Here is a 26321-nt window from a genome sequence, read left to right as displayed (position 1 = left end):
GTCCAGCAGAATGAGCCAAGCAGTGTGAAATGTGTGGAAACACATTGTTGGCCCAGAGCAGGTTGCTTGGAGGTGGGAGAGGTGACAACCTGCCTGTGAGAAGCCCATAGAGCTCTCTTCTCCTCACCACTGGGTCAGTTGATCCTCATCTTTAGAAGAGAGATCCTCATCTGTAGACTCAGCCTTCCTGCAGCCATTAGTGCCTTTCCTGTTTCTAATCACAAGGAATCTAAAGAAATTTAAGGAGCCTCGTTCAGGAGCTCAGTGTTAGATTGAGCTTTCTGGGTGGGCCATTCTGACTCTGAATGTTGATTTTACTATCTAAAATCATTATTCTTGTTTCTATGGCTAGGGTCCTACTTGTATTCAATTTCCTATAGAACTAGGGTCCTGTCCTGTTAATTCCCAGTCATTAGAATCCCACACCCAAGTTTGGGACCAGGTTAGGGCTCTGAGTCCCGTGGGCAGAAATCTCTGATACCTCTGACTCCTGTTTACCTGGAGGAAGAAGAATCTGGGGCAGCATTTCTACCCTGGCTGGTCAACAAAACCACTGGAAAGATCTTTAAGAAATACAGATGCCTGGGCTCCACCCCCAGAGATTCTGATTTACCTTGTCTGGGTATAGATATATTTTAAAAATTCCCTATGTGATTCAAATGTACAGGTCAGGATTGAGAGCCACCAGTCTGGTGGTTAAAATTTGAGGCCTTGGGATTATATAGATGTGGCTTCAAATCTGATTATATCATTTATTAACTGTATGACCTTGGGCAAGTTATTTAGGCTACTGTGTTGTCAGTTTTCTTGTCTCTCAAATTACATCTATCTCATGATTATTTTAGATAGCATGCAAAACATTTAGCATGGCATCTGGTACAAAATAGGGATGTAACAGTATTGCCTATTGCCAAACACTTGTCCTTGTGTTCAACCAATTCCTAAGGTAATCTTACCCTCTACTTGATTTACATATGATTCTTTGCATATGGATCATCTGTCTGAAGCCCATCGATAGAACTCTATACTCATTATAGAACATTCTTAACCCTTTCGCATCTAACTTCTGCTGAACTCGAGGGACACATCCAGTCCTCAGCACCTTGACTTTACTACCTGATCTACCCCATCACCAATGGGATCTGTTCTTAAGAAACTGGAAAAGCCAAGGTAGCAAACTGAGTTCATCTTTTGGTTCAATTCAATTCAGTTGGCAGTGGAGCATGACCTTGAGATGACTTGTGAGGCTGAGGTGCAGCAAAGACTTACAAGTGATGTCAGCCATACATGGAGGAATGGGGGAGAGAAGGCTGGTGCTGGTGGCCAGGGCTATTGCAGACCCAGCAGGCCTGAGTCATTGTACTTTCTCTTCTCCACCAATCCCAAACACAAAATAACTGTAAAGTATTGACCTAGGGAGGATTGGGCATTCCTGAGTCTTGCAAGTGGTTCCACAACACTCTGCCTATCTGCCCAATCCCAGCAATTCACAGGAAGCTCATCAGATTGGCCATGAGGTTAAAGGGGTGACAACAGCCCCATATCCAAGTATTGGAAATAGCTGACATGAAGCTCTAGAAACCCTACATTCAGGTTTTTCAGCACAGAGCAGGGTTGTATCCACTTTTGGAAAGGCCTCCATGCAATGAGAGACTGTTTGCATGTTAACCTTAAAAGATCAATCCAGTACTCTTTTGAAAGCTAAAAATTCTAAGCACTGCTAGTGGTCTCCCTTTTTGATGGAAGCCAAATCCTTTGGACATGTAACTAGCTATTCCATCCCCCTCCCCCCAACCATGGCCTTTTTTTTTTTTTCCTTCTGTATGTTCTCAATGCCCTTTGCACTTTTAAATTTTTCAGTGGTTTAAGAGTGGCTCCAGATCCAGGCTGCCCTGCTACTCACAAGTGTTGCAGCCTTTGCCAACTTAATTGGATTCTCTGTGCCTTAGTTTTTTCATCTCTAAAACGGGAGTACTAAAACTACCACCTAGTTTATGGATTGTTGTGCAGTGAGAAAATCTGCATAAGATGCCTTGAACACTGCCTGCTTATAGTGAATACTAGTCACTATAATTGTGCAATGGGTTAAATGTATGTCAAGGACATGGGGCAGAGGTTGAGGTAGGATTTTCCTTATGTGCCATGTCTATTTTTAGAAATGTGACTGTGGCCCCTTGTTTCTTTCAGACTACATGAGTTCATCCATTTCTCCCTGGCTTCAGTCATTGCCATTCAGCTGGGATAGACACTTAGGGATAATGGGCTTCGTTTGGAATGTACAGTCTAGAAAAACACCCTTTATTGTAGTATATCTCTTCCATTTGCCTGAGTGTATGTAGTGGCCACAGTTTAACTGCCAAGCAATATTATTGCTAGTGGGTAAACAAGAGTTATCTCTCTGAGTCTTCCAGAAAAGACAAAGTGACCCTGGATGCTAATGGCATGGAAGAGATGGGATCTCTTCCAGGAGTCTGAATATGAGAAAAGAGTCTCTGAAGTGTGTACTAGATGAGCCCAGCTTATTACCAGTCAGCAGAGTGACTTCTAAGAGTTTGTAAACACTTTCTGAGGCTTTCTCATGGGTCTATAACTTTCCTAAGTGCTTTATATGTATTACCTCATTTAACTGTCACAAAATCCCATGAGGCAAGTGGGAATATTTTTACCTGTCCTTTGCAGGTGAGGAACTGAGGCACGGAGAAATTAAGTGACTTGCCTACAGTCACACAGCTCTTGTAGCAGAGTTGGGATTCAGACTCCACTCTTTACTATATTGTGTGCCCCCTGAGAGGTGAGATGTTGGATCGCAGAGGAAGCAGAGCTCTGAGGTCATCAGGAAGGAAAGCAGGGCATGAAGTGGGAGCAGAGGTGGATTGAACAAAAACATAGATTTCTCAGAGATTCAGGCACAAAGGACTCAGGGCCAGGAATAAACCAAAGTTGGATTGCTGAAATGAGGAGTTTCAAACACTGGCATGCCAGTGAGGTTTGTCTCCTAAGCTAGCCAAAGCTCCACTCAGAATGACCTCTTTACCATTCTGAAATATCTGCTGTTGCTCTGAGGAAATCTGCTGCTGAATGTGGTGTTGCTGTGATTTGTTATGAGATACTCTTGTTCTCAAGGCCATCCTCTCAAGAGGAGGAACTATCCAGAGTACTCGGGTGGTGGTGGTGAAACAGGTTGGGAACTGTACATCCTTGGTGAATTTATAAAGCCCCAAAGAACAGAGATGCAAACCCATTTCATTCAAAGAGCTCTATAAACAGTGACTCTACAGGATGCTAATCCAGCAGTTTCATGCAGAGTTTCCTGACCCTGCAACTTGGTAAAACACAAGGAATCTCTCTTTGCCAGGCACCATGTAATACAGTAAGAATGAGTGACATAAAACAAAGCTAAATACATTGCCTGGCTTTGAAAGTAAGGTTAGAGCCTGGTAGAAAGTTTGCATCTTGAGGAATATATGGGCACCTTCCCCAAGGTATTTTCTGCCTGCTTTTCAGACAGTTGGTAATATTTTTATAGTTGCATATGAAGTAGAAACCTTCCTTTGGTCACATCCTCCCCAACTGCCACACTAACCCAAGGTGCCTCATGCTTTTAATCTTGTGGCAAGTGCCAAGAAATAAGGACACCAACTATGGAGGGAGGCAGGAGATGCACAGTGAATTATCTCAGAATGCTTCCCAGCCTTTAAGTGCTTCAGAAACCTCTTTAATCTCTTTTTATGGCAAATAATGAAGTAGGAAGAATGAAATTATAGTCTTAAAACTGAAATTTACCTCCAAGACCATCCTCTTGGGAGATCCCCCAAGTTCAGCCTCTTCCTCTGACAGTTGAGGGCATGGAGGCTCAGATACTGGAAAGGGTTGGCCAACCTAATGATTGAACTAACAAGATACCTGGCTCCCAAGGTAGGCTTGTTAGAATTCAGGCTTCTGAATTGCCTAATGGATGGGTAATACATTTGGACATCCTCCCCTCCATCCCAGAAATAGAAAAATCTTCTAATGCAATTTGCCATGTAAAATGTGCAGGAGTGTGCACACACACATACACATACACACAGAGATGGGAATAGCTATGTTCAGGTCCTCATTTCCAGAAACCAGTTCCTACAATATAGAAAAGCTTTGCCACAAAGTCTGGGGACGCCCTTTGTATTTATAGTCTGGTCATTCTAGAGGTGTGAACCTAGATTTCCTCAGCTGGATGTTAATAGCTGATTAATTCAGGATGCTGATTTAATTTGTGACCTATAAAACGCTATTTCACAGAGAATGGGCTGTGTTGGCATGTGCAGAGACCAGCTTCCCAGATGGAATAATCTTTTCCTTATTAATTTGCTGCATGTTGCTTCTCATTTCTCACAGTCGTTCCAAATGTGTTACAAATGACTACATGCTCTGGGTCCTGAATCCACTACTGCTGTTGCTTTGAAAGGAAAGAAAAAAAAATAGTTGACTATGAACAGCACTGAGTTTTCCTGGGTCACGTTTGCACGCTCACTTTCAAACCATCAGTGCACTCTTCTCTTACAACACTAAGCCTTGCTCCACCTGTGAGCACCCGTCACTTTTGTGTTGTTTAGGAAATGCAGACATAGGTGGTTTGATGTTTTCAGGGCCAAGGAAACAGGTAGTGACATGACTGGGATCAGATCTCACAGTTTCAAATTCTTGGGTTGTACTATTTATCTTCCTATTATCTAGAACATGTGAAAGGCTGTTTAATCCCCTTAGTCCAATGATCCTCAAATTTGTGTGGGCACAGAATCATCTAGAGGGGTTGTTAAAACTCAGACTGTTATACTCCACCCCCAGAGCTTCTTATTTACTAAGTCTAGGGATGGGAACTGAGAGTCTGCATTTGTAACAAGTTCCCAGAGATGCAGATGCTGGTTGCAGACCACACTTTGAGATCATTACATGAGTCTAACTGGAGGAGAGTATGGGTACTGTTATCTCCAAGTAAACACTGCTTGGTATCTGTTGGAGCAGGTCTCTGCTGGGTAAGGTTTCTATTTTATGTCTTTTTCCTCTTTCCTTCCTGATATGCACCAAATCCCAGTTTAGCAACTATTTTTTAAATGTTAGGGCTCAATGGAGAATGCAACTTGACTAAATAAATTTAAATGTGTACTGCAGCACTTGATATGGATTTTTTCAAATTGTGAGCACTTAAGCCAGACAAAAATATTTCCCCTGGGTTCAGCCATTCTATGCAGACCAGCCCCTGGTTTCTAAGGAACCATTTGAAATAGAATACAGTACCAAAGTGCAGAGCTGCAGAAGCATCTTTATGTCCTTTCTAAATGTAGAACATACACCTCACGCTCAGGATTTCAACTAACGCTTTTTGGTCATTTACAGGCTTGAGACAAGTCCTGTCATTAACTACAACAGTGTGTGTGAGGCTTTTTTCAGGACAGATAAGCTTATTTTTCTAAAGCAAAGGACTTTTGTTTTGCCAGATATAAAATAGCAGCTCACACTTAAATGCAAAGGTCTTGTTTGTTGTTTGTGTGGTGAGGTTTAATTGGAAGGCCCACTTTTTACAATTCCATGCTACTGACATTACCAACCACATAGGATTGTTGTTAGAAAAGCAAATGCCAGGCTTGGGAGCTCCTAATCTGGTGGTCTGTGCCTTGTAAATAATTAGGGTGCGGGGGTGAGGTAAAGGCCTATAGAAATCCTACAGAGTGCCACAGAAATTGGTCTTCTCAATTATGATAATGTGTAAGATCACAGTGCTTTTTCTGTTAATATTTAAACATAGTTTTCAAGTAATTTACTGCAAATAATCACATATTAAAAAGCAAGGAGTTTGCTTTTTTTTCCCCTACAAATAATTCAAATGGTGGCCAGAATTGAGAGAATGGATGATCATACTCACAAGATTGGGGATAGACATGCAGGCAGGGTGTTTATTAGAAGGAATGTCCATAAACGTGGGCTGGTTTGGAGTGGCTTCACCTACTCTAGTTGCTAACTTTAGCTATTAGGTGGGGAGTTCACCAACCACCAGTTAGTTCAATGTAACCAACAAAAGTCAGATTCCCAACCATTACCCCCGCTTGTCCCTAAACCAAGCAGCCAACCAACCTTTAAAACCACAGTTTAAAAACCCACAGCTAAAAGGATGGCCTGTGTTCCATAAAACACTAATTTTGCTGGTCAACATTCTGAGGTTGGATCAAATCCGTGAATGGCTTTTTGCAAGCTAAACGCTTCATCTTCCTAAATTTGTGTACACGTATATTGTTTCTTATCCCAATTAACAGTCTTTACTTAACAATGGCTTATCAAAATATGCAGCCATTTCCACTTTAACTTATAGACCAGGCTTGATGTTAGAACATGATGGAGACAAGTATGTTTTACAATAAGCTTAAACCTTGACACTACTGGGAGTGCTGGCTGAACTGAGGCAATGCCTGAAGCCATTTGTTGCAGTTCAAAAAGTGTTTGACATTTTATCCAGATCTAGAAGCCACTTAAATGAATGAGGAACAATTTAACCCTGACCCGTTCTAAGACTTAGTTCAGATTCTCATTTCGAACTGTCTTATTATTCATTGAATTAGTACAGCTCATAAAAAGATTTCATAGACACAGCTAATGACCACAGAGGCTTATCAGTATGGTGAAAAACAACAGATCAAAGCAATGATCTATTTCCAGGCATCTTAATAATTAAACAAGTTTAACTGCTTACTCAATGAATGCAGTACACATTGGTTACTCCTCTTAACTCCAAGTTGGATAATTTAGTAGATGTCTCTATTTTGTTTTTTTCTCCAACCTCATCTTCTAATGAAAACTTTCAGTCATGTTTACCAAACTTGTTTAACTTCAAGTAATTTGGATGTCATGTTTAATTTTTACTTTTTTTACTCAACCATTTAAAAAATATTTTAGTCCTCTGACTATGAAAATTGGTCAAGCCTGAAGTTTATCAAAGTTCTAATTCCATGGCTGGGCTGTCAAGACTGGCAGTCAAGGGCTTCTCTTAGAGTACTTTTCAAGTTCACTGGACAGATTAGGATAGAGTAATTCATCTCATTCGATCTGTTTTTCCATATACACAACACAAGTCAATGTTTGTTATGACTTTCCTGATCCTTATTTATAAGACAATACAAGAGGGAACCATGTGTGTATGTTTAGAAATAGAAATGATACATTGCACAGATATAGTTCACCACGTTATGGGATGGGTTGTCAGTGTTCAAATGGGGAGGCTGAAGAGTAAGAACAGATGCTTTTTTTCCTTAATGGCCCTTTCTGATTTAAAATCCTTCCATTTATTTCCCTAAGATTTAGTGATAACTTTACACACTTTAACTAAATTACCCAGCGGCTTGGCAGCCATCACAGAGGCAAATCCTTTTAGAAATCCTAGCAATCTGTTAGATTTTGGGTACTATGATATAAAATCTGTGTGCTCCATGTACAAAAATTAAATCAGTGCTATGGATACAAATACATACTGCAAATGGCACCACTTCCAAACTGAGGGTATGTGACCTGTCTCCAAATATTGAATTTTTTTTTTCCCCAGTACTTGACTTTCTAAATTTGGGCCAATTTATTCTCATTATCCCTGAGTAAACCTACTTCGATTTTTTTTAACAGTTATTTTATAATCAAATAGAGCCAGCCAGCCAGCCGTGATTCGTGGAACCTGATGTTGCTAGGATACATGGTTTGGTATCTAATGAAAGTATATCACTTCAAAGGGGTAAAACTTTCAAGTGTCCGAGAAAATGACACTCCCGTCTTCCACCATGGAAGACAGATCCAATCCTACAACTTCTCAGAAGCTCACAGACTGCAGGATTGGCCTCCCAGGCTTTCAAATAAGTATCCTCTCTGGAGGGCTGTTTAATTACTAAAACTAGTCAGATTAGTCTTAAAGCAAGGAACACAAGTATTTATAATAAAACACGTTTTCATGTTTGTTTTACAGTAAAGAGAAAAAAACCCAGAACCCCCAGATTTTATGTACTTTGAAAATATATTTAAAAACATTAAAAATTCTATATTTAAAACATATATTATATGTTAATTAGTACACTTAAATAGAACTTGTATTTACAATAGACTTCTGATGCGGTTAAGTTTTAATGCCAATTTTTTTGAATAACATAATTATATAAATATACTAAAATACAATAAATATTGTTTTTTGTTTTACATGGTGAATAATATCTTTACCATAGAGAGAACAAGGCCACAGACATTTACTTACATTTTCAATGGGAATCACCATAATAAAGCAACAGGCCTGCTGCCATGCATGAAACACTTCTGCCACAAAGAGACCACAGCAAGACTTTAAAAAACAAAACAAAACGGAACAAGAACGAACACAACAGAGAGATTTTAACAAAATAAATCTTAGGTCAACATAAACCATCAAGCATGTGACTGTGATATATCTTATTGGGTAAAAGAGCCACTGACCACACAATTGCTGGATGTGTCTCCTATGAAACCACTTAACAGATCTGGCCCTTGCAATCCTTTAAGATTGTGATGGGGGGTTGTTTGTTTTAAATTTGTCCCTCAAAAGGAAGCTGCATAAAGTTAACATACAGCAGATATTCCAAGCATTCCTTACATATTAAAAATAATTACAAAGATAATATTTTCAAACAACACAAAACAAACCTATACTACGTAGTCTTCCTTCTTTCAAAGAGGTATTCAGATGGTACTGTGAAAGACAGACTAGCTCTAAATGAAAGACTCAACAAATTGAAATTCTTTGCTGATGGTATCTTCATTCCTGGGTTATGGTGAACATCCTCTTTTGCTTATCCCTCACCCTACTACGATGCAGCAATTGCTTGGGGCTTTCTGATATTTAAGGATGCTGGTCCAAGTGGTGATCACTAACATTTTCAGGTGTGAAATGGGCTGAATGGGCTTAGAGCTCTAGTTTTCACTGGGGATCCATTTTTCCAAGAACCACTATTTCAGGCTCCCAACTTGACTTCTCCTAACCCAAAATGGCAGAGGTGAGGCAGGGACCCTCTCCATGAACAGACAGGATGGGCAGAAGTTTGCTGTGGCCTTCACTGGGGAGCAAAATTTTGTCAGCTCTGTCCTGGCCTCTTCCATTGAGCAAGGCACCTTCAAGTCTTGGTGTTCTGAATGTCCAGACACCTTCCCGAAGTCTTGTCTCTGGACAAGATTTCCTATGGGTCCCCTTGATCATTCAGCCTGAGTTTGGGGTTTCTTTTCCTGTTCCCTTTTCCCTTACCAAAAGTTCTCAAAAGATAAACCCTGGTTTCCTCAAGTCTAGTTTCAAAGCAATGTGTTCAGGTAGCAAACATCTTCTATCTCATTGCATCAATCTCATGATCACAAATGCCACATTTGGCTCCCAACCTGCTCCAGGCTAATCCAATTTTATGCAAAATTATCCAGAGATGGGATGGTGGGCATAAGTCGGCTTGAGTGTGGTCCTCCAGTCGAGAACCTCTTGAGCACAGTTAGATAATGTAGGCACTTAAAGCACGAGGTCCAAGCAGCTTGACACATGTCATTCCAGAGCTACCTCTGAAGGGTCCTTCAGAGGCCTTTGTTTTGGAATGTCTCAAATACCATGCCCCACCTCCACCTAGACCTTGAGATGGCCACTCAGAAATTCCTCCCGCACTGCCGGTAAATGCTATGCCAGCTCCACATAGCCTCCATTTGGCTGTTCAGTCTCATGTCACTGGCAATGTGGATTCCTGTTCTGATCTAGGTGTTTCTGGGTTGATACAGGGCTCTACCTTTTGCTTACAAGACATTGTTAAGCCTTACCATGAGTTTTTTTTAAGCTTTACCAGATTTACCCAAATGTTTACTCCTCATAAAAAATAATCTTCATTTTGGGGTTATTTTTTGTTGTTTTCTGTTCTAAAAAAAAAAAAAATCACTGTTCTCCATGCTTATACGAGTGTCATGATGTGACACAGTGTGTTCACTTGTTCACAGCAGTGGTAAAATATTTCAGAACGCGCAACTGATTTTTCTTCCTTAAAACAAAACAGAGACCAGAGGGGGAGGGGGGGAAAGAATGTGTTCTGAGCAAACATAGGTCCTTCCATCAAAAGCAGCTTACTCTGACCAACGCCCAAAGAATGAGTGGGTCCTGGGAGGTGCATCACGGGATGTGGAGTGTGAGCATTTTTTGTTCAGTTGCCTTAAGTTTTATTCACTTTCCAGTCATCTGATCAATATTGCAAACATCTTCACAACATACAAATGTATCTTTTATCAACCAGAATATATATTGAAGGAATTCTTTCCCCATCTCTACTCCCTGTGGGAACTAAAAAACAAAACAAACAAACGAAAAAAAACACAAAACAAACAAAAATATACCCCTCCCATCCCCCATCCCCTAAGCCAGTAAAGCAATGACAACAGCACCTTGACATTGTTTTAATTCCAACGCTATCAGAAGTTAAAAGCAGTAAAACAGATAGAGTACTAACAAGAACGAAGATACTTACTGTCTAAAATGTAAACGGAATGTTTTGGTTCAAATTTTTGTTGTGTGTGTGTGTTTTTTCTCTGTTTTCTGAAAGAGGACAGTTTATTATCAATTCACAATTAAAGCAGCATGCAATTTATTATTTTTTTTAACTTTTTATGTTTTCAATTCTTGGCAACAGCAACAAACCACAACATTATCAAGGAATGTAATGCAGACTTTTTAAAGTTGTGCGCAAATGACTGTTTCCCTTCTGGTCATGGACATGTCCAATAAATAGATTGTAGAACCACTGTACTGTATAAACTTCATTTATACATGCAGTTCATAAAATTATTTTTTTCTTAACTGAATAATTTACCCTGTTATGTATATATACAAATAGATAATTTTTGTCTCAATATAATCTATACAACATAAATCCACTATCTTCCCCTTTTAATGGTCAATGTACATACACAAGAAGTGTCTATCCTTATGAATCGCCAGCCAATTCTCTTTTTGCTATCCATGGTAAGGGCCCGCACGTACGACTGGGTAGTTCGGCACTGGGAGTTCCAATGCCTTTTGTCTATGCCTCTGCAGCCTTCTTTTGTGTAACCCATGGGATTGCACTTGGTCTCGTAGAAGTATTGCTTCAGTTGGCCTTTTGATACAGGGACCTTTTCAAGGACTGTGACCGTCCCGCCCGACATGTCCACTGCAGTCTTTTTGTCTGCTGCCGTTACCCACTCGCTAATACTGTCACACACGCTCAGCTCCCCTCGGCGGGCAGGGTCAGAGTGGCGCCGGACCCTCATGGACATGTTTGCAGCATCTAGGTAATTTTTGTATTCCTCCAGCAGAAAGAGAAGAGGAGGCTCCAAAGGCACTTGACTACTGAGCATCACCCTGGACGTGTACAAGTCTGCGTCCTTATTGTTTTCTTCATTGGGCCGAACTTTCTGGTCCTCATCCAACAGCTCTTCTATCACATGTTCGAAAGTGTCAGCCAACGATGTCAGGCCTCTTGAACCCGCCTTGGGCCCATTCATGCTCTCCAGAGTCCCATGGGTCCGCACACCTGGGTAGGCCAAGCCACCTTGTCCTCGGACGTTTGCTTCTTTCATGGGGGCAGCCTTCATGCAACCAAAGTATGAAATAACCATAGTAAGGAAAAGGATGGTCATCACTCTTCTCACCTGGTGGAACTGTAGGGAGAAAGCAGAAACAAGACAGAAAACCGGTTAGGGCTTTCTTTCACTCGGATGCCATGTGGCCCATCTGATTGTAATTCCAGGCCGTTCTGCAGGGTCAAGGTTTTTTTATGTCTTGGTGATAAACTCCAGCTGCACCAGACACAAATCAATGTCAGTAGTGTGCTGTATGTGGTTTAATATAAACCAGAGACGTGCAGGGATAAACCTGAAATTAGATGGCTTCTAAGCAAGTGCAAAAATTGTGGCTTCAAGTTCTCCTTCCTCCCACTTTAGCAGCTTTGTAAGTTTAATTTTTAATGATCTCTGCTCATGCTGTCACAAGAAACACAAAATCAGAAATGTTACTAAGCAACAACTGCAAGTGTAATTTTTTTCAAGTTAGCAACATGGTCCTTTGCAGGAATGTGTGACAGGAACAGCAGTGGCCTGAGGGGTCTGATGGGCCTTTCTAGCTATGTGATGTCTAGGCATGAATAGCACAATAAAACAGCAGTTGGGGAACTATAAGGAGCCTTTAAATTGACTTTTTTTTTCTCTTCCCACAGAGATACTCTATTATAGCAAAGAAGAAAGACAATTTCATTGAGCCATCCTGTTTTACAGATAAGGAAACCAAAGGCCATAGAAGACTTGCCTTATGTCACGAAGAAAGTTTATGTTAGAACTCAGGGCTCCCAATTCCACTGTTCTTTATTCTACACCTGGGTGGTCACAGCTGAAAATGTTTTGCTTATTTCTAAACAGAAATCATTTTTGACATGTTCATTTTAATGATGTGTCTATGCCTGGGGCTAATATCATGAAAACAATGTGTCTGGTAAGGAGAAAACTGAAAAAGTCAGCATTAAAAAGGCATTTAAGTCAATTTCAAATGCCTCCCATATGCAGACTCCACTTTATCTCCTCCAGTTCTCTAAAACCCTTCACTCCTTGGCTTTTTCTGGCTAATACACACATCTAGCTAAGAAAGCTCAACTTTTCTTTTTACTGGAGATGTCCTGTGTGTGTGTGTGTGTGTGTGTGTGCTCTGAGTTTATCCTACTTTTAAAAAGCTGAGTGGTGTTTTACACATTTTGGAATAGGCAGCTAGTGCTTCTTTTTCTGCTTTTGAAGTTTCCTGGGAAGTCCCTTAAAAGCATACCACAAAATTAATCTCTTCCTGTTTGCCAGAGGGTTGCTCTACTCTAAATTTGGCTCTACATCTACAAGCATGCTCTAGGAAGCCAATTAAAATGGATGAACAAGCAAAATGAAAACATACCTATGGACCAACCCAAGGTTACCGTCAGGTGGTGAAGGACTTCAGAATCACTTACCTGAAGCATTGTGTCTCTCAGCAGCAAAGAGTAGCATCCCCAGCCCTGACCCTAATTTTATTCCTACTTCTCAGTTCTGAGGCGTGGACTTACAAAAAGACATATACATGCAATGGCCATCATGATATCCAAATAAGTAGGAAAAGGAACTGTGTTTCTGCCCATGAAGTTTTACTGAATTCAAAGGCAACCTACCTCCAGTCAATAGGTCAGAATGCAGAAATGGCTGAAAACTCTGGTATTGAAAAGCAAATGTTCTCCACTTTTGTAAGAAATAACATTTTCAACCACTAAGAGACTTTATTACCATCCCTAAACACACAAAAAAATTTCTTTTAGATTTACTCTCACTTTGCATGAATAGCAAACATGCTTAGAACTGCTAGATTGCACAATGTTCTCAGATTAGGAAGGGCAAATTGGTTTGAATGAAATACAGATGTCTATTCTGCTAATAACTAAATCTTTGTGAATGTTCTGAGTCCTGTACCATCAAAGAAATAGATCCTCCATGGGGGTTTCTATTTCTGGTAGATTGTACTTACACACTGAATGAAAAAGCTTTCTCCTAATATTCCCAGTCCAAATAAAAACAACCCAAGGGGCACCTCTTATTTAGGTCAATAAAAGTTTGCAAATGTGGAATACTTTAGCCATCTACGTCACACTGGTAGAGACTTTCTGTGATGAGCTATTTTTTAATACCATATTTAATCAAATCTAAGATACCATCATTGTGAAACTCGACATTTTGTATATCACTAAGAAAGCAAAAATGCAGCCTGGGTGACAAGAGTGAAACTCCATCTCAAAAAAAAAAAAGAATTAATGAACTATAGTTTAATACATATTTACTAAGTGCCCACACTAACTACTTAAAAATGGTCCAAAGTACTGAGGCATCTTAAACTGTTGGAAAATTGTTTTGTTATCACCACTACAGTAATGAGTCTTTGAATGATACCATTTTCTATACTTGGCTTCTAGTTTACGCTGCCTTTCACTGATCTTATCTTTTTATTAATAACTTTTATGAGAAAAATAATTAATGCTTTATATATTGTTTTCTCAGTTCCATGAGCAAATATTTCAGAGGGAAAATTGGCATCTGAGTAAATATTACTTGGCTTTCATTCTGAAGCCCAAACATGGGCATTCCTCAAGCTGAGCATCTGCATAGAATTAGGAATTAACAAAATGGTGACAAAGTCCAACCCCACATTGCAAGCCCTGCTCTCTGAGTGGCACTTCTGCAATTCTGTCTACTCACTTGTAAGGCCTTGAAGTCAAGTGGGTGCAACACCAAACTCAATACTTTTTGTCGGAACAGTGGTATCTCCTACCTTTTCTAACAATGGTTTCCTGATATTTTGGGCAACCCAGGCATAGGATAGAAATCCTGGAATCAAGTTTGACAATATATTTCCTGTATAGCCTTCCAATCCAATCAGTAAAGATGCCCTGTTGATTTTTCCTTTAAAATATTTCTCCTGGCCATCCCTTTTTATCCATCCCACTGCCACCACCTTGGCTCAGCCCTCACCACCTCATTTTGTGACCACAATGTCCCCATGCTGTATCAGACACTCTTTCTGCTCCATTCAACTCTGATGACCACTTCCTGGGTAAGCACTCTCATATTCTCTTACACAAAAACTGGCAATGGCGTTTTTGTTCTATCTGCTCAAATCTAATGTCTTCTTTCTGATATTCGACACTCTCCAACATCTGCCCTCACCCTTCTTAGCTAACTTTCTCAAACTACTCAATGCTTCATCACTTCTGCTCCGATCAGGACAGAGTCCTTGGAGCGCCATACACATTACTGCCTCCTAACTTGTTCCATTCCTCTGACAAACTCCTCTCTCCCTCTCACTCACTGCCAAAATCTTGCTTATCCTTCATGATCCAGTTAAAGCATCAAATCATGCATGCCCCTTTCTCTAATTACTCCAGCATACACTGCCCTCCTTCCCTAAAATTCCACATTACATCTTACATAGTACTTGATTCCCTTCTCACTTGTTTTGTTTTGTTTTTTTCCCAAGACAGAGTCTTGCTCTGTCGCCCAGGCTGGAGTGCAATGGTGCGATCTTGGCTCACTGCAATCTCCACCTCCTGGGTTCAAGCAATTCTCCTGCCTCAGCAGGAAGTAGCTGGGATTACAGGTGCCCACAACCATGCCCGGCTAATTTTTGTATTTTTCGTAGAGACAGGGTTTCACCATGTTGGCCAGGCTGGCCCACTCACTTGTTAATTGTTAACTGTATTTGCTCCTTCTGGTCAGTCTTCAGCTGGAAGCTAAGTTCTTTGAGGGAATGGATCGTGTCTGAGCCCCCATAATTCTTAACAGAGAAAAATGTAATAGCAGGTACTCAGTAGAAACTTACTGATAGGTTTATTACAATAAGAGAAAAGACAGTTTGGATATAATTTTCATAAGAAGTCTTTTCATTTGGAAAGATCAGTGAACACATTGAAATTCTTAGGTAAATATAGGCTGTGCTAACCCCAAATTATAAAGTCGAAGGCAGTGGTCCCAACCTTTTTGGCAGCAGGAACCAGTTTTGTGGAAGACAGTTTTTCCACGGTCTGGGAGTAGTAGGGTGCATGGTTTTGGGATGAAATGGTTCCACCTTAGATCATCAGTTAAATTATCTTAAGGAATTGGATTCTCATAAGGAGCACGCAACCTAGATCCCTTGCATGTGCAGTTCACAATAGGGCTCACGCTTCTATGAGAATCTAATGCTGCTGCTGATCTGAAAGGAGACAGAGCTCAGATGGCAATGTTTGCTCACCCGCCACTCACTTCCTGCTGTACAGCCTGGTTCCTAACAGGCTAGGGAATGGTAACAATCCATGGCCTGGGGGTTGGGGATCCCTGCTCTAAGGAATTTGACAGATAGCAATTATCAGCCACGACCACCTTCTTGAGTTCCTCTAATGGGATAAAACTTTACTTGAATAATTAAAAAGCAGATAACACTACCACATACTAACTGTCCTACAATTTCCTGTGTAGCTCTATTTCTAACAGATCAATAAGAGACTTGGGAAGTAATCAGTAATATAATCAGTAATACTAGTAACAATAATAATAGCAAAATTTGTAGTTTTCAGCCTTTTAACTTCTTGTTTCTTATTCTGCTAAGCTTTCAATGAGTAATTTTATATACTGTATTAGGAAATAATAAAAGATTAAATAAGAGCTTCCAGGACAATTCTTCATTTTCAGCCTTCGGATGACTATCACACATAAGATAAAGAGGCTGTGTAATATTGCTAAGTAGATTATATATTTATTTATACTTAATAAATTCATTGATGCTATCTAATTCTGCTTTAAGGCTTACAACCATTAATTCAACCACATCTATAAAATGCTAGGAAGGCTTTCATAGCCCCACTGTCAGGAAATTCAATATAGTACATAGAACTAAAAAGAAAATCAATGAAGTAGATAACAAGTTAGTGTGACTCACAAGTCTTAGACATTTCACTGAAAGAATGTCTGTAACAACATGCTCTTTTACTCTTGCTGTAGTCATAACTTACATTTGTCTAAGAGACTATAGAACATTCACAGGCATCATCTAATTTGATTTTTACAAGGAGACAGGATGGGTATTATTATCCCCATTACATAGATGAGGCAATTATCTGTCAGAGAGGTTAGGTAACCTGTCAAATGCCGTAAAGCTAGTAGGTCACCTGTCTCCTGAACCAAGCTTTTACCATCAGGATGTGTTGCCAGTTTTAGAATATCAGCCACAGAGAAGAGAGTGGCTATGACAACGAAGGACATTACAAAATGTGGACACAGTTTTCTGCAGCTATGTGTGTCTTGGAACCTAACTTTCTAAAGGGAGTGCCATTAAGATACTACTTTGTAGGGCTAGATTAATCATGACCAAGATCCTTCAACTTTAAGGCTTGATTACTTCAATGGATGAAATTCCAGACAATGTGGTCTTTTTCTAAGAGAAAGAACTGCAAAACTTTCAGCATGTTAGAACTAAGTTTCTATGGCCAAAGCTGGGAAAACAAGCAACGGTACAGATAATTCAGGCATACAGAAAAAAAAAAAAAAAGTCTTGTTTGTTCCCAGACCCTTTGGGTTTTACCTGTGAGTGTGTAAACAGAGAAAACACAATTTAAAGATGTGGCTGCTCATTTTAGACAGTCCTATAAAGATAATAGTAATGCTGAAGAAGTTATTAATATTTGGTTCCTAACATATATGATACAAACTATTAAGAGTTGACCTTAATGACATCTTGCAAATCAATATTTAAAAATTTTTAATTTGCATCCAGTTGACTATATCCATATGTTAGACTTCCTTTTGTTCATTCATTCATCACACATGAAGTCTACTTTCCAGTCTTATAGTCTAGGAGGGAGGTAGGACATATGTAACTAGAATATAAAGGTAGAAATGACCCAGAAAAGGTACAGATAAAATTTTATAAAGAGAAAGAAGTTACTTCCAGCTAGGGAATAAAGGAATGCATTGTCAAGAAGTTTGGAAAGGGCCAGGTGCAGTGGCTCACACTTGTAATCCCAACACTTTGGGAGGCCAAGGTGGGAGGATCGCTTGATCCCAGGAATTCAAGATCAGCCTCGGCAACATAGTGAGACCAGGTCTCTACAAAAACTTAAAAATTAATCAGATGTGGTAGTGCACACCTGTAGTCCCAGCTACTTGGGAGGCTGAGGTGGGAGGATCACTTGAGTCTGAGAAGTTGAGGCTGCAGTGAGCCATGATCAAGTCACTGCACTCCAGCTTGGGCGACAGAGAGACTCTGTCTCAAAAATAAATAAATAAGAAGATTGCAAAGAGTTTAAATGTTCCCTACAGTGGGTGAATGGCAGCTTGCTGAATGGCAGGAAGGTGGGAAGGCATAGAGTAAATGTCTGGGGAGAAGAGAGTAGAATGGGAACAGTGAAAAATAAGATTGAATGATTGCCAGATTTTGAAAGCCTCTGGGGGGATGCCAAAGAGTTTGGATGTTGCCATATGGGCACCAAAGAGCCAAGGAGAGTTTCTGAGCATGGGAATGCTACAAGAAGACCAGTTTATCATCATGTGAAGGAGGACCTGAAAAAAATGATAGACTAGAAGAAAATAATTGGCTGACTTTACTCTTAGTGACTATGGAGCTTTAAAAATAAATATTAAGTAGTTACTTAAATGTGGGGTTAAAGCCTGGCTATATCTTTTTAATTAATTAATCCATTTATTTATTTATAAGCTGAAATGAGTTGCAAAAAGAAAAGTAGATGAGAGAGTGTGCAGAGCTGAGTAGTAACCATCAGTAACGTCTGGCTTGGCAGAAAGAACAAGATAGAGAAAAACGGAGGAAAGGTGGGACTACAAACTGATTCCAATTATAATTACAGTGAATTTTGATTACACTGCTCAGTACTTTTAATTCAAATATCTCCAAACACTTTGTAAATATTAACTAATTAAGACTCAGAAGACCCTAGAGATGTAGGTAACTATAATTATCCCCATTTGGTACAGGAGGAGAGAGGACCAGAGTTTTTAATCAACTCATCTACTCACTGTGGTTCCCCTGATAGAACAAGTTCAGAACCCCAGATTCCAAAGGAAACTAGGCCTTAAACTACAGGGACTGTTTCATTCCTCTATATTATTTCCACATTACTTTCCCATCATATACGTATTACCCAGCCAAGAAGATTAAACAAACAAGAAAACACCACAACAAAAACCACCCACACATTCCTCAAAGAAAATAATTAGCCATTGAAATCTATAAATAAAATGAAAAAAAAAAAAAAGTAATGGTCATCACAGATACTCACCTACTTATCCGGATGGCCATTCAAGTGAAATTAATAAATATTTTAGTAAATGATATCTGAAAATGCAGATATTCCAAAGCTTTGCAGGTACCTTTAAAAATATAGTTTTTAGCCATAATGTAGCTTATGTCTGAGAACATCCAAATACATGTCCTACAAAACACAGTCCTTCATACCACAGTATGCTCTAAGCCCCTGGTATGTCTATGGTGTTGACTGATACTTGCAGACATCACTTAAACTCACTAAGAGTGTCAGAGAAATTGCTGATTCTTAATTCATACCTGAAGTGATACCTACATGTAACTACCATAAGAAAAAATGTATAATTTCCAGAATCATTAATTTGATGGATAAATTTACATGCATCTTTGTTAGAAAGCACCATAGCTCTGACCCTCTGTTCCTTCCCACTACACCCCTACTCCCCATCTCTGAAAATATAAGGATTTTTTTTTTATTGGCAGATGTTCTACCTTTCTTCAAGAGTAAATTTAAAATGCCTATGTTACAAAGACATTTGTTTTTGCTTGATAAGGAGCAAAGGATAAGGATTGACATTGGGTATTCTCCTTTGAATTAGCACCTAGAACAATTTGTACAGTACCATGCACAAATTAAGTACTCAATTCTCTTTGTGCTAGAAATATTTGTATAGTATTTACGGAAGTGCAATTAAACTAAAAGCAGTAAGTCTCAAGGTAGATTGAAATTATGTCATGAATTTCGGAATAAATGATAAAAAATGCCCAGCACAAGGGCCAGAACTGGGCAAAGAACATCCCATCTGGCTTCCTGACCCCAGGCACTTAGTGCTTCCATCAAGAGAAAGAAATTATTTCCAGTTAGTGAATAAAGGAATGCATTGTCAAGAAGGTTGCAAAGGGCCAGGTACAGTGGCTCACATTTGTAATCCCAACACTTTGGGAGGCCGAGGCAGGAGAATCACTAGAGCCCAGGAATTCGAGATCAACCTGGGCAACACAGTGAGATCATGTCTCTACAAAAACTTAAAAATTAAAAAAAATTAGGTGTGGTGGTGCACATCTGTAGTATCAGCTACTTGGGAGGCTGAGGTGGGAGGATTACTTGAGTCTAAGAAGTTGAGGCTACAGTGAGCGATTGATCATGCCACTGAACTCCAGCCTGGGTGACAGAGACACTATTGCCCTAGGAAAGCAATTGTTTTGCTTTAATCAATGAAGGCTCCTGATAGCCAGAGCCACCCAGAATTCACAGTCACATCGAACCTTGCCCTCATCCTCTGCCTCCTTGTCACAGAGCAACACTGCCCCAATAGCACACATCTCCAGTCTATAACAAAGAAGTCTTAGCATCAAGCATACTCAAGCCACTTGCATAGCAAATGAGGTCATCTGAAAATACTTTTAAAGGTTATTTTTTTAAAAAACAGTTTTTCGTTTACAGGACCCAAATGGCAGTTGACATTCCCTGTAAAAGTTTAACCTCTTCAATTAGGATTCTGTTTTCTTTAGAATTTCAGGTAGGATCTGTTACAATTCACTGAAGTTTAGATTTAACAATGTTTTATCTACTATGTTATTGAAACCATATAATATTTACCAAATTCCCACACATGGTAGACAGTGACATTGAGAAGATAATTTCCAATTTGTTCCATGAAGTTTCAGTGACCCACTCTGTAATAAAGAATCTGGAAAGGGAGGTTCCAAGATGGCCAAATAGGAACAGCTCCAGTCTACAGCTCCCAGCGTGAGTGACACAGAAGACAGGTGATTTCTGCATTTCCAACTGAGGTACCAGGTTCATCTCACTGGGGCTTGTCACACAGTGGGTACAACCCACGGAGCATGCGCCAAAGCAGGGCGGAGCATTGCCTCACCCAGGAAGTGTAAAGGGTTGGGGAATTCCCTTTCCTAGCCAAGGGAAGCCATGACTGACAGTACCTGGAAAATCAGGACACTTCCCACCCTAATACTGCACTTTTCCAATGATCTTAGCAAATGGCACACCAGGAGATTATATCCCAGGCCTGGCTCGGAGGGTCCCATGCCCATGGAGCCTGGCTCACTGCTAGCACAGCAGTCTGAGATCGAACTGCAAGGCAGCAGTGAGGCTGGGGGAGGGGTGTCCACCATTGCTGAGGCTTGAGTAGGTAAACAAAGCAGCCAGGAAGCTCAAAATGGGTGGAGCCCACCTCAGCTCAAGGAGGCCTGCCTGCCTCTGTAGACTCCACCTCTGGGGGAAGGGCACAGCTGAACAAAAGACAGCAGAAACTTCTGCAGACTTAAACGTCCCTGTCTGACAGCTTTGAAGAGAGTAGGGGTCCTCCCAGCATGGAGTTTGATATCTGAGAATGGACAGTCTGCCTCTTCAAGTGGGTTCCTGACCCCGAGTAGCCTAACTGGGAGGCACCTCCCAGTAGGGGCCGACTGACACCTCATACGGTCAGGTGCCCCTCTGAGAGGAAGCTTCCAGAGGAACAATCAGGCAGCAACATTTGCCATTCTGCTATATTTACTGTTCTGCCGCTTCTGCTGGTGATACCCAGGCAAACAGGGTCTGGAGTGGACCTCCAGCAAACTCCAACAGACCTGCAGCTGAGGGTCCTGACTGTTAGAAGGAAAACTAACAAAGAGAAAGAACATCCACACCAAAACCCCATCTGTACGTCACCATCGTCAAAGACCAAAGGTAGATAAAACCACAAGGATGAGGAGAAACGAGAGCAGAAAAGCTGAAAATCCTAAAAATCAGAGCACCTCTTCTCCTCCAAAGGAACGCAGCTCCTCGACAGGAAGGGAACAAAGCTGGACAGAGAATGACTTTCACAAGTTGAGAGAAGAAGGCTTCAGATGATTGGTAATAACAAACTCCTCCGAGCTAAAGGAGGATGTTTGAACCCATCGCAAAGAAGCTAAAAACCTTGAAAAAACATTAGACGAATGGCTAACTAGAATAAACAGCGTAGAGAAAACCTTAAATGACCTGGAGCTGAAAACCATTGCACAAGAACTACGTGACACATGCACAAGCTTCAGTAGCCGATTCAATCAAGTGGAAGAAAGGGATTGAAGATCAAATGAATGAAATGAAGCAAGAAGAGAAGTTTAGAGAAAAAAGAAATGAACAAAGCCTCCAAGAAATATGGGACTATGTGAAAAGACCAAATCTACATCTGATTGGTGTACCTGAAAGTGACGGAGAGAATAGAAACAAGTTGGAAAACACGCTGCAGGATATTATCCAAGAGAACTTCCCCAACCTAGTGAGGCAGGACAGCATTCAAATTCAGGAAATACAGAGAATGCCACAAAGATACTCCTCAAGAAGAGTAACTCCAAGACACATAATTGTCAGATTCACCAAAGTTGAAATGAAGGAAAAAATGTCAAGGGCAGCAAGAGAGAAAGGGCAGGTTACCCACAAAGGGAAGCCCATCAGACTAACAGCATCTCTTGGCAGAAACTCTACAAGCCAGAAGAGAGTGGGGGCCAATATTCAACATTCTTAAAGAATTTTCAACCCAGAATTTCATATCCAGCCAAACTAAGCTTCATAAATGAAGGAGAAATAAAATCCTTTGCAGACAAGCAAATGCTGAGAGATTTTGTCACCACCAGGCATGCCTTACAAGAGCTCCTGAAGGAAGCACTAAACATGGAAAGGAACAAGTGGTACCAGCCACTGCAAAAACATGCCAAATTGTAAAGACCATCGAGGCTAGGAAGAAACTGCATCAACTAATGAGCAAAATAACCAGCTAACATCATAATGACAGGATCAGATTCACACCTAACAATATTAACCTTAAATGTAAATGGGCTAAATACTTCAGTTAAAAGACATGGACTGGCAAATTGGATAAACAGTCAAGACCCATCAGTGTGCTGTATTCAGGAGACCCATCTCACGTGCAGAGATACACATAGGCTCAAAATAAAGGGATGGAGGAAGATCTACCAAACAAATGAAAAGCCAAAAAAAAAAAGCAGGAGTTGCAATCCTAGTCTCTGATAAAACAGACTTTAAACCAACAAAGATCAAAAGAGACAAGGCCATTACATAATGGTAAAGGAATCAATTCAACAAGAAGAGCTAACTGTCCTAAATATATATGCACCTAATACAGAAGCACCCAGATTCACAAAGCAAGTCCTTAGAGACCTACAAAGAGACTTAGACTCCCACACAATAATAATGGGAGACTTTATCACCCCACTGTCAACATTAGACAGATCAACAAGACAGAAAGTTAACAAAGATATCCAGGAATTGAACTCAGCTCTGCACCAAGCAGACCTAATAGACATCTATAGAACTCTCCACTCCAAATCAACAGAATATACATTCTTCTCAGCACCACATCACACTTATTCCAAAAACTGACTACATAGTTGGAGGTAAAGCACTCCTCAGCAAATGTAAAAGAACAGAAATTAGAACAAACTGTCTCTCAGACCACAGTGCAATCAAACTAGAACTCAGGATTAAGAAACTCACTCAAAACCACTCAACTACATGGAAACTGAGCAACCTGCTCCTGAATGACTACTGGGTACATAACGAAGTGAAGGCAGAAATAAAGATGTTCTTTGAAACCAATGAGAACAAAGACACAACATACCAGAATCTCTGGGACACACTTAAAGCAGTGTGTAGAGGGAAATTTATAGCACTAAATGCCCACAAGAGAAAGCAGGAAAGATCTAAAATTGACACCCTAACATCACAATTAAAAGAACTAGAGAAGCAAGAGCAAACACATTCAAAAGCTAGCAGAAGACAAGAAATAACTAAGATCAGAGCACAACTGAAGGAGATAGAGACAGAAAAAACCCTTCAAAAAAATCAATGAAACCAGGAGCTGGTTTTTTAAAAAGATAAACAAAATTGATAGACCACTAGCAAGCCTAATACAGAAGAAAAGGGAGAAGAATCAAATAGATGCAATAAAAGATGATAAAGGGGATATCACCACCAATCCCACAGAAATACAAACTATCATCAGAGAACACTATAAACACCTCTATGCAAATAAACTAGAAAATCTAAAAGAAATGGATAAATTCCTGGACACATACACCCTCCCAAGACTAAACCAGGAAGAAGTTGAATCTCTTAATAGACCAATAACAGGCTCTGAAATTGAGGCAGTAATTAATAGCCTACCAACCAAAAAAATCCATCAAGACCAGCTGAATTCTACCAGAGGTACAAAGAGGAGCTGGTACTATTCTGAAACTATTCCAATCAATAGAAATAAAGGGAATCCTCCCTAACTCATTTTATGAGGCCAGCATCATCCTGATACCACAGCCTGGCAGAGACACAACAAAAAAAGAGAATTTCAGGCCAATATCCCTGATGAACATCAATGGGAAAATCCTCAGTAAAATACTGGCAAACCGAATCCAGCAGCACATCAAAAAGCTTATCTACCATGATCAAGTTGGTTTCATCCCTGGGATGCAAGGCTGGTTCAACATATGCAAATCAATAAATGTAATCCATCATATAAACAGAACCAAAGACAAAAACCATGATTATCTCAATAGATGCAGAAAAGGCCTTTGACAAAATTCAACAGCTCTTTGTGCTAAAAACTCTCAATAAACTAGGTATTGATGGGACATATCTCAAAATAATAAGAGCTATTTATGGCAAACCCACAGCCAATATCATACTGAATGAGCAAAAGCTGGAAGCATTCCCTTTGATAACTGGCACAAGACAGGGATGCCCTCTCTCACCACTCCTATTTAACATAGTGTTGAAACTTCTGGCCAGGGCAGTCAGGCAGCAGAAAAAAATAAAGGGCATTCAATTAGGAAAAGAGAAAGTCAAATTGTCCGTTTGCAGATGACATGATTGTTTATTTAGAAAACTCCATCATCTCAGCCCAAAATCTCCTTAAGCTGATAAGCAACTTCACCAAAGTCTCAGGATACAAAATAAATGTGCAAAAATCACAAGCATTCTTGTACACCAATAGCAAACAAACAGCCAAATCATGAGTGAACTTCCATTCATAATTGCTTCAAAGAGAATAAAATACCTAGGAATCCAACTTACAAGGGATGTGAAAGGCCGCTTCAAGGAGAACTACAAACCACTGCTCAATGAAATAAAAGAGGATGCAAACAAATGGAACAACATTCCATTCTCATGGACAGGAAGAATCAATATCATGAAAATGGCCATACTGCTCAAGGTAATTTACAGATTCAATGCCATCCCCATCAAGCTACCAATGACTTTCTCCACAGAATTGGAAAAATACTAAAGTTCATATGGAACCAAAAAAGAGCCTGCATTGCCAAGACAATCCTAAACCAAAAGAACAAAGCTGGAGGCATCACGCTACCTGACTTCAAACTATACTACAAGGCTACAGTAACCAAAACAGCATGGTACTGGTACCAAAACAGACATATAGACCAATGGAACAGAACAGAGCCCTCAGAAATAATACCACACATCTACAACCATCTGATCTTTGACAAACCTGACAAAAACAAGCAATGGGGAAAGGATTCCCTATTTAATAAATGGTGCTGGGAAAACTGGCTAGCCACATGTAGAAAGCTGAAACTGGATCCCTTCCTTACACCTTATACAAAAATTAATTCAAGATGAATTAAAGACTTAAATGTTACACCTAAAACCATAAAAACCCTAGAAGAAAACCTAGCAATACCATTCAGGACATAGGCATGGATAAGGACTTCATGACTAAAACACCAAAAGCAATGGCAACAAAAGCCAAAATTGACAAATGGGATCTAATTAAACTAAAGAGCTTCTGCACAGCAAAAGAAACTATCATCAGAGTGAACAGGCAACCTACAGAATGGGAGAAAATTTTTACAATCTACCCATCTGACAAAGGGCTAATATCCAGAATCTATGAAGAACTTAAACAAATTTACAAGAAAAAAATCAAACGACCCCATCAAAAAGTGGGTGAAGGATATGAACAGACACTTCTCAAAAGAAGACATTTATGTAGCCAAAAGACACATGAAAAAATGCTCATCATCACTGGCCCTCAGAGAAATGCAAATCAAAACCACAATGAGATACCATCTCACACTAGTTAGAATGGCAATCATTAAAGTCCAGAAACAACAGGTGCTGGAGAGGATGTGGAGAAATAGGAACACTTTTACACTGTTGGTGGGACTGTAAACTAGTTCAACCATTATGGAAGACAAGGTAGTGATTCCTCAAGGATCTAGAAGTAGAAATACCATTTGAGCCAGCCATCCCATTACTGGGTATATACCCAAAGGATTATAAATCATGCTACTATAAAGACACATGCACACGTATGTTTATTGTGGCACTATTCACAATAGCAAATACTTGGAACCAACCCAAATGTCCAGCAGTGATAGACTGGATTAAGAAAATGTGGCACATATATACCACAGAATACTATGCAGCCATAAAAAAGGATGAGTTCATGTCCTTTGTAGGGACATG

General features: G+C 40.0%; 1 protein-coding gene across 4 annotated transcripts in view; it reads right to left on the bottom strand.

Annotated features, from left to right (window-relative positions):
- Positions 1 to 8004: 8004 nt before the first annotated feature.
- BDNF (brain derived neurotrophic factor) overlaps positions 8005 to 26321 on the bottom strand; it is a 67868-nt gene continuing 49551 nt past the window's right edge. For all 4 annotated transcript variants that reach the window (XM_032166373.2, XM_058446878.1, XM_032166370.2 and 1 more), the window contains exon 2: positions 8005 to 11688. In XM_032166373.2, coding sequence (XP_032022264.1) covers positions 10924 to 11667 — 744 coding nt within the window. In that variant the 5' untranslated portion in view covers positions 11668 to 11688 and the 3' untranslated portion in view covers positions 8005 to 10923. The remainder of the gene's footprint in view (positions 11689 to 26321) is intronic.

The sequence above is a fragment of the Hylobates moloch genome, unplaced genomic scaffold, assembly GCF_009828535.3.
Source record: "Hylobates moloch isolate HMO894 unplaced genomic scaffold, HMol_V3 SCAFFOLD_11, whole genome shotgun sequence".
NCBI classification, from domain to species: Eukaryota; Metazoa; Chordata; class Mammalia; order Primates; family Hylobatidae; genus Hylobates; species Hylobates moloch.
The sequence above is the reverse complement of the archived record's forward strand: the minus strand, read 5'-3'. Positions and strand labels throughout refer to the sequence as shown.